Source organism: Gopherus flavomarginatus, chromosome 9, assembly GCF_025201925.1.
Source record: "Gopherus flavomarginatus isolate rGopFla2 chromosome 9, rGopFla2.mat.asm, whole genome shotgun sequence".
Classification (NCBI taxonomy): Eukaryota; Metazoa; Chordata; order Testudines; family Testudinidae; genus Gopherus; species Gopherus flavomarginatus.
In genome coordinates, this window is record NC_066625.1 from 91,957,770 (window position 1) to 91,966,460 (window position 8,691).

Below are 8,691 nucleotides of genomic sequence, written 5' to 3' on the forward strand. Positions count from 1 at the left end.
AAACAGGCTCATGCTCCCACCATTTGAGCCACTAGTGACTTGCTCACTCCTGTACCTATCATGGAAAACAGTCTTCCTGGTGGCCATTACATCGGCCAGGCGGGTCTCCGAGCTGAGAGCTCTCACAGTGGACCCACCCTACGCTGTTTTCCATAAAGACAAGGTACAGCTGCGACCCCACCCGGCATTCCTCCCTAAGGTTGTGTCTGCCTTCCATATCAACCAGGACATCTTCCTCCCGGTCTTCTTCCCAAAGACCCACTCTTCTCGGAGGGAGCAGCAGCTACACTCCTTAGATGTACGCAAAGCACTTGCTTTCTACATTGAGCGAACAAAGCCGTTCCGAAAGTCTCCCCAACTGTTTGTGGCGGTCGCGGAGCAGATGAAAGGCATGCCAATCTCCTCTCAGAGGGTTTCCTCCTGGGTGACTGCATGCATTCGCACATGCTATGACCTAGCTCATGTCCCTTCTGGCCACCTCACAGTGCATTCCACTAGAGCTCAAGCGTCATCAGCCGCCTTCCTGGCGCACGTACCTATCCAGGAGATATGCAGTGCAGCGACCTGGTCATCGGTCCAAACCTTCACCTCGCACTACGCGCTGGTCCAGCAATCTAGAGATGATGCAGCCTTTGGCGCAGCGGTTCTGCATACTGCCACATCTCACTCCGACCCCACCGCCTAGGTAAGGCTTGGGACTCACCTAACTGGCATGGATATGAGCAATCACTCGAAGAAGAAAAGACAGTTACTCACCTTTGTAACTGTTGTTCTTCGAGATGTGTTGCTCATATCCATTCCACACCCGCCCTCCTTCCCCTTTGTCGGAGTAGCCAGCAAGAAGGAACTGAGGGGCGGTTGGGCCGGCTGGGGTATATATCCGGTGCCATAGCAGCGCCATGCCAGGGGGCGCCCAGCCGGCCCACCGAGTGTTGCTAGGGTAAAGATCTCCGACGAACGCGCACGCGGCGCGCACACCTAACTGGAATGGATATGAGCAGCACATCTCGAAGAACAACAGTTACAAAGGTGAGTAACCGTCTTTTCTCTTCTGCAGACTAAATAAGCCCAGTTCCCTCAGCTGCGGGGCGGTGCTGTTCTCCAGGTGCTGCCAGGCTCACTGGGCAGTGCCAGGCTCCCAACAGCACTGCCCCCCAGGGTTCTTGTTGAGCTGGCGCTGCCTGCCCGGGATGGGGGAGATTCCGGCGCTAAAGCAGCGCCCTAAGGCAAACCGCGGGTTAAACACAACTTCCTCCCCTTTCTGCAGAGCCATCGCGCTCCGGCTCCGCTGCTCAGCCAGGCCCGGCCCGGCCTTGGCGGAGCCCAGGGGCAGCAGCGGGGAGTGGCCTGCAGGTGCAGGGCGAGTCCCTCCCCCAGCAAATCCTGCTGCTGCGGAGACCAGCTCCAGCGTCTCCTCCTCCGGGCCCAGCCTGGGAACCCGGCGCGGCAGCGCAGACAGCTCACGGGTCCCCCGGGGCCGGGCCGCGGGAGCTCCGCCGCGCTCCCGAGGGCTCTGCAGACCAAGCCCGGGCAGGCGGCCGGCCGGTGAGTGCGGGCTGTGTCTGAGGCGGGCGGCTCCGGGCCGGGCTGGTGGCGGACACTGCTCCCGGCTGGCCGGAGCTGGGCTCCAGGAGCCTGAGCCGCCGCTAGCGAAGCGGTGGGACGGGCCGCGGGGAGCTGGAGAGCCGCCCCGCGCTGGGGGTCAGTTCGGAGCGCTGGGCGGGGGCAGAGGTGCCGTGGGCAGGGCCTGAGTCTGTACCTGTTAGCACGTGTGTGGTCATGGGAGCCCCCTGCACTTCCCGAGTCTACACACGGGGCTCCTGGATCACTGGGGACAGGCTCCCTGTCACTACTGCCCTGGCCTCTGCATGACCATGGTGAGTGTCTCTGCGTGGGGCTCACAGCCCCCGTCTTGCAGCCTGCCAGCCCCTACTAACAGTAATTGTCTCCAGGGTTCTGTCTCAGGCCTTAGGAGACGCCTGGTGATCAGCTGACAGGGTTGTTTGGGTCCATGTGTGGGGTGGGGTGTGCGGGAAGCCAGACAGGTTTTGCTTTCGTTCTGAGGGCAATAAGGCCCACAGCAGTGAGTTCCATTGTCCAGCTCCATCTCTGATGAAGATTCTGTTTCCTGCCCTCACAAACCTTCCAGTAGTTTCCTTGGCCCCGTGCTATGTCGCTGGCTTGGGAAATCTTGCAGGGAGGGGTGATCTCTGGGGTAGCTAGAATGATCCCAGGCAGTGTGTGACAGCAGGACAGAGATCCTGCACTAGACTGTATTCGATAGGACTGGGGCTCAGTGCCACTGCCAAGAGCACAGAGGCCTGTGGCGCTCTGCTCTCCAAGACCTGCACTGCTGGAGTTTTCTCAGCTGGTGTGGCTGCGTTCCTAGTACTCCCTGTAACAATGCTACAATAATTTGCAATACTTTGCCCTTCCGCCAGAGGATCTCACACACCTTCTAACACTACCTAACCCTCTCAGCCCCCTGGGAGGTCAGTATTGTCCCCATGTGATGGGTGGGGAAGGGACTTGCCTAAGTGCACACAGTGACTTAAAGGACCAAGCAGCCTGATTCCCAGACCTGTGCTGTCAGCACTCCCCCGCTCTGCGACAGTAAAACTGGCACTGGAGTCCTGGCGTTATGTACAGACGGGCTGTTTCTCTTTGCTTTGTCCATGTCCCCATAACTGCCTCTGCTTATTCCATTGTCTGTTTCAGATCAGCTGGAGATGCTGCCTGCAAAGGAGCCCTGAGTAGGTGCTGCTGCTCATCTAACATGGCAATGTCCCTGGGTGCCAGCCAAGCCCGTCATGAAACTTTGGGGTTGCCATCCCAGGAGCAGCCGGAGTGCCATGCTGTGTCCTGCTGGGAGGACTTTGTTTATGGAGAAGAGGATTTTGTTCTGTATGGGGTTGGGTGGTGGAGAAGCAGGTCAGAGGGGCCAGCAACCCGCACCATGTCTCGCTTTGACAGAGCTTTGCAGTCCGGTTGGGAGGAGAGGATGAAGCTTGGTTTGTTCAGGTATCACCTGGGGGAGCTGCAGACCCGTATATTGCCAGGGAAAGTCCAGTTTGTGGCCCAGCTGAACATCCAGAGAGGTCTGGAGAGAAGGAAACCACAGGACATCCAGAGTGTCAGGCAGAAATTCGACCCCCAGCAATTCCACTTCAATAAGATCAAACCAGAGGAAATCCTCTTCCATATGGTCAGGGCCCCAACTCCCCACCCTCCTAGCAGGGGTTGCTCTCAGTTCCAAGGGGGCCCGCTGGAGTCGAAACTCCCAGGGACACCTGACTGCATCCTAGTGGTGATTAATATCAGCCCCTTGGAGTTTGGACATGTGCTCTTTATTCCAGCCCCCGCTCTCTGCCTACCTCAGATTCTCACCCAGGAGCTGCTCCAGTTCGGGCTGGAGTCGGTTCTTCTCAGTGCCCACCTAGGCTTCCGCGTTGGGTTTAACAGCCTGGGAGCCTTCGCCTCGGTCAACCACTTGCACCTACATGGGTTTTACCTGGATTGGGAGCTCCTGATTGAGACTGCCCCAGGCGAACCCCTGTGCCCTACACTCAACTTCCACTTCCTGCGGGGGGTCCCAGCCCCAGGGTTCCTGTTCTACAGTGAAGGGGAGGGCCTGGGGGCCCTGGCGCACAATGTCTGCCGAGTCACTGACTACCTGGTGGATAAAGAGATTGCACACAACGTGTTTGTGACTCGGGGAACTGCTCCTGGGGAGTCATCCCACTCAGAGACCCGCTCTGGAATCCGGGTGCTCATCTGGCCCAGGAGGTCCTGCTTTGGGTCCAAAGGGGAAGCTGCATTTAATGTGGCACTTTGTGAGCTGGCTGGGCACTTGCCCATCAAAACTGCCGAGGACTTCCAGAGCCTTACGGAGACAGCAGCCATTAACATCATCCAGAGATACCTCCTTCCTGAGCCACAGCTGTCACAGCTCCGAGGCCAGCTGGTGACACTTCTCACAGAGTAACTACATGGGCTCTGCATTGCACATGGCGTCGCACTTTCTGGGGACAAGTCTCACTCTTGCGTATTTTGTAACTGCTGTAGAATCGTTCATTGGGGCAGTCGGGGAGCAGGGAGTGACTGGATTTGCCTCCAGGATCCAGCACGGAGGCAACCTTGCTGTTTGAACCACTGTCTCCGCGGGCACTGCAGACTGGATCCTCTGGGACACCGACTGGCCTGTTGTACCATCATTGGCAACAAATGAAGGAAGATCTCCATGGCGGGCTTTGTCCTTAACCTCACTTGCCCCATGTGTGTTTAAGTGGGGCTCTGCGGTGTGCTGGGAGTGGGAGATAAAGCACTGAGTGTGACCCCCAAGTTCTTAATCTAGTTAATGTTTGAACTGTTGGCTTGTTTCTGGTGAATCAGCCAATAAACCCCCACCTTTGGAAATGCTGCAGCATCATGCAACTTCCTGTCCGCTCTCTTTCCAATAGCACATGGTAAAGGGGCAGTTTGATCAGAATGTGCCTGCGTCCCAGTGACCTCTTTCTATTCCACAGAGCAGCTCCCAGCATGAACCAGTCATAGCTTATCACTTTATTCCAGTGCTTAGATGCCACTATGACAGACACCCTGAAAACACCATAGATAGGTAGCCCTGCAGGGCCCCCCAGCTCAGAGGGATGGGGCTTGAGTCTACCCTAACCTTGCAGAGACCCCCAGTTTGGGTACAGGAGGCTACACTGGCTTGTACATCATCCACAGAACCGGCAGCTAATCTGACTGCAGAATCTTTATGACAGAAATGAGTTCAAGGGAATCCATGCTAGCGCTCAGGGCCCCAGGGAATGTGGGGCAAGCAGCTGGTAGAATCAGCCTTTCACTTGGAAGCTAAGGCCTCGTCTACACCGCAGAGTTAGGTTGGCTTACGTCCACCTAGCTCGGTCAAAGTCTACACTACAGCCGTTCTCCCACTGATGTGAGTCGCCAAGTATACCGACCTAAAAACTCCACCTCCATGAGGTGTACTGCTTCAGTCAATGCAGTTAGGTTGATGCAGTGTTTGGGTAGACACTCCACTGCTTACATCAGACTGTTCTGGCTGTCAGTCCCAGGTGGCAGGGCTCAGGCTGTTGGTCCCCCAGGCGGTGGGGCTCAGGATATCAGTGCCGCTCCGACATTTAAATTGGTGCAAGTGCTCCTGGTGAGGACACGCATGCCAACAGAAGGAGCCAGTGTGGACGTGCCAAACCGATGTATGTTGATGCAACTTAAGTCAATTTAGTTCTGTAGTGGCTGCGTTGGTGGGGTCAGGGCTCCCAGTGAGGGGCGGTGGTCAGGGGGCATTGGTGGAGTCGGGGATCCCAGTGAGGGGCAGTGATTGGGGGGAGTTGGGGTCAGGGGTCCCAGCGGGACAGGTGGTTGTGTGTGTGTGGGGGGGCATTGGTGGGGTTGGGGATCCCAGTGAGGGGCAGTGGTCAGGGGGATTGGTGGAGTCGAGGATCCCAGTGAGGGGCAGTGATGGGGGGAGTTGGGGTCAGGGGTCCCAGCGGGACAGGTGGCTGTTGGGGGGGCATTGGTGGGGTCGGGCCTCCCAGTGAGGGGCAGCGGTCAGGGGGTGGGGTCAGGGCTCCTAGTGAAGGGCAGCGGTCAGGGGGTGTTGGGGGGCTTGGGGCTTCCAACGGGATGGGCAACTGGGGACATGTTGGGGGGGGGCATTGTGGGGGTTGGGGCTGCCAGTGGCTGGGGGCATGCTGGAGGTGTTGACAGGGGTCGAGGTTCCAAGAGACTGCAGGCGTGTTGCAGGGGGTGGTGGAAGTCTATCATATCCCCCATTATCCGTCTCTTTTAGAAGGCAAATAGTCGCAGTCTTTTCAATCTCTCCTCATACAGAAACTGTTCCATCCCCCTAATCATTTTTGTTGCCCTTCTCTGAACCTTTTCCAATTCTAAGGTATCTTTTTTTGAGATGGGGCGACCAGAACTGCACACCCTGTTTGAAATGTGGGCATACCATGGATTTAGCTAGAGAGATTCCTCTCCTAATGATTCCCAATATTCTGTTCACTTTTTTGACGGCTGCTTCACATTGAGTGGATGTCATCAGGAAACTATCCACAATGACTCCAAGCTCTCTCTCTCTCTCTTTCTCTCGTTATTATGCTAAGTCCATACACAAGGCGGCTATAAATTATGTCAAGTCCAGGCCTCTCCTTGCAGAGCGGTAACAGCTAATTGAGACTCCATCATTTTATCTGTATAGTTGGGATTGTATTTTCTAATGTGCATTACTTTGCATTTATCACCATTGCATTTCATCTGCCGTTTTCTTGCTCCTCACCCAGTTTTGTGCGATAATCGGCATTGGGCTTAACTAGCCTGAGTGATTTTGTGTCGCCTGCAAACGTTGCCACCTCACTGTTTACCCCCTTGCCCAGGTTATTGCTGAATGTGCTGCACAGCGCTGGTCCCAGGACAGAGCCTTGGGGGGCCTCACTAGTCACCAGTCTCCCTTGTGAAAACAGACCATTCCTTGCTGCAAGGCATGCTGGGAGCTGTTATTTCCGCCCTTAAGTGTTGCCCCCTTACCTCAGCCAATCAAAGGCCAGTTCACCCTCCCCTGGAGCCTATCCGAGCCAGGCCAGCCAATCGATCACGTGACCGGCGGCTCCCTCTCTATAGCGTGGCGGAGGCGGGCTGTATTCTGACCCCGCCCCCAGTGCTTGGTTTCCCAGTAGGGGTGGGGTCTTCCGTCGCCATGGAGACAGCGTCAGGGCCTGTGGGAGCCGGAGGAGGCGCGGTTGCCGCAGGGGGCCCTCGCCCCGCCCGGATGTGGAGCAGGGCGGCCTGGTAACCGGGCGGGGCCCAGCCGCCGGGGCCGAACAGGGACGACGCCTTGGGCAGGTCCCACCCTTGGGGGACGGAGGGAGGAGAGAGCAGGGGGCGGAGCAGCTCCCCTTGGGCAGGGCCCCCTGGGGGGGGAGGATCCCATCCTGGGGGAGCAGGGGGTGGGGCAGGGCCCCCCTGGGGGGGAGGATCCCATCCTGGGGGAGCAGGGGGTGGGGCAGGGCCCCCCTGGGGGGGGAGGATCCCATCCTGGGGGAGCAGGGGGTGGGGCAGGGCCCCCTGGGGGGGGAGGATCCCATCCTGGGGGAGCAGGGGGTGGGGCAGGGCCCCCCTGGGGGGGAGGATCCCATCCTGGGGGAGCAGGGGGTGGGGCAGGGCCCCCCTGGGGGGGGAGGATCCCATCCTGGGGGAGCAGAGGGTGGGGCAGGGCCCCCCTGGGGGGGAGGATCCCATCCTGGGGGACAGGGAGTGGGGCAGGTGCCCAGGGGGGGAGGATCTCATCCTGGGGGAGCGTGGGAGGGGCAGGACTGCCCGGGCGGGGCAGGATCCCATCCTGGGGGAGCAGGGGGTGGGGCAGGGCCCCCTGGGGGGGGAGCATCCCATCCTGGGGGAGCAGGGGGTGGGGCAGGGCCCCCCTGGGGGGGAGGATCCCATCCTGGGGGAGCAGGGGGTGGGGCAGGGCCCCCCTGGGGGGGAGGATCCCATCCTGGGGGAGCAGGGGGTGGGGCAGGGCCCCCCTGGGGGGGAGGATCCCATCCTGGGGGAGCAGGGGGTGGGGCAGGGCCCCCCTGGGGGGGAGGATCCCATCCTGGGGGAGCAGGGGGTGGGGCAGGGCCCCCTGGGGGGGAGGATCCCATCCTGGGGGAGCAGGGGGTGGGGCAGGGCCCCCCTGGGGGGGGAGGATCCCATCCTGGGGGAGCAGGGGGTGGGGCAGGGCCCCCCTGGGGGGGGAGGATCCCATCCTGGGGGAGCAGGGGGTGGGGCAGGGCCCCCCTGGGGGGGGAGGATCCCATCCTGGGGGAGCAGGGGGTGGGGCAGGGCCCCCTGGGAGGGGAGGATCCCATCCTGGGGGACAGGGAGTGGGGCAGGTGCCCAGGGGGGGAGGATCTCATCCTGGGGGAGCGTGGGAGGGGCAGGACTGCCCGGGCGGGGCAGGATCCCATCCTGGGGGAGCAGGGGGTGGGGCAGGGCCCCCTGGAGGGGGGAGGACCCCATCCTGCAGGAGCAGGGGGTGGGGCAGGGCCTCCCTGGGGTGGGGAGGACCCCATCCTGGGAGAGCAGGGGAAGGAGCAGGGCCCCCTGGGGGGAGGAGCCCATCCTGGGGGAGCAGGGGATGGGGGGCAGGGCATTGCAGGAGTTAGATCTCCCTTCTGGGTGCAGTGGATCATCTCAGGGAAGAGTAGGGTGATGGGCCTTGATGAGGGGACGGGGCCCTTCTTCCCTGGCCCACTCCCCAGCTGGAGCCACACTCCTGGGCTGTCCTAGCAGTCAGTCTCCTGTGGTGCTGCTGGTCACTGATGTTAGGCCTTACCCATACACCTGGCACACCCATCTGCCTCACCTGGGAGGCTGGGGTGCCCTCCAGTGGCTCCGTCACATAGTTCTAGGAAGCACACTGGAGCTGTGCAGTTACCTTCCGTATGACAAGCGAGGCCTGGGGTGCATTAGGACTGGCGGCTGGCCCATCACAGAGGAAGTACCTGCATAGTCCCAGGGTGCTGCAGAGGGAAGCCAGTCTGTCTTTCTGTTATATTTCCAGGGTGCCCATTGCTGTCGTACCTACGAACCGTGTTCAAATGACAGCATAGGCCTCATAACCCTATGTTACACTGTTTCCTTTGTGCGTGCCCAGGCTATTGTAATGGCAGATTTTCCTTG

General features: G+C 59.9%; 1 protein-coding gene across 1 annotated transcript; it reads left to right on the plus strand.

Annotated features, from left to right (window-relative positions):
• Nucleotides 1–1,114: 1,114 nt before the first annotated feature.
• On the plus strand, nt 1,115–4,416 carry GDPGP1 (GDP-D-glucose phosphorylase 1). Its single transcript, XM_050967346.1, is given in 5 exon segments — nt 1,115–1,236; nt 1,239–1,290; nt 1,292–1,549; nt 2,719–3,880; nt 3,883–4,416. Coding segments are annotated over 5 exon segments (1,542 nt in total). The 5' UTR covers nt 1,115–1,190; the 3' UTR covers nt 3,907–4,416.
• Nucleotides 4,417–8,691: the final 4,275 nt, after the last annotated feature.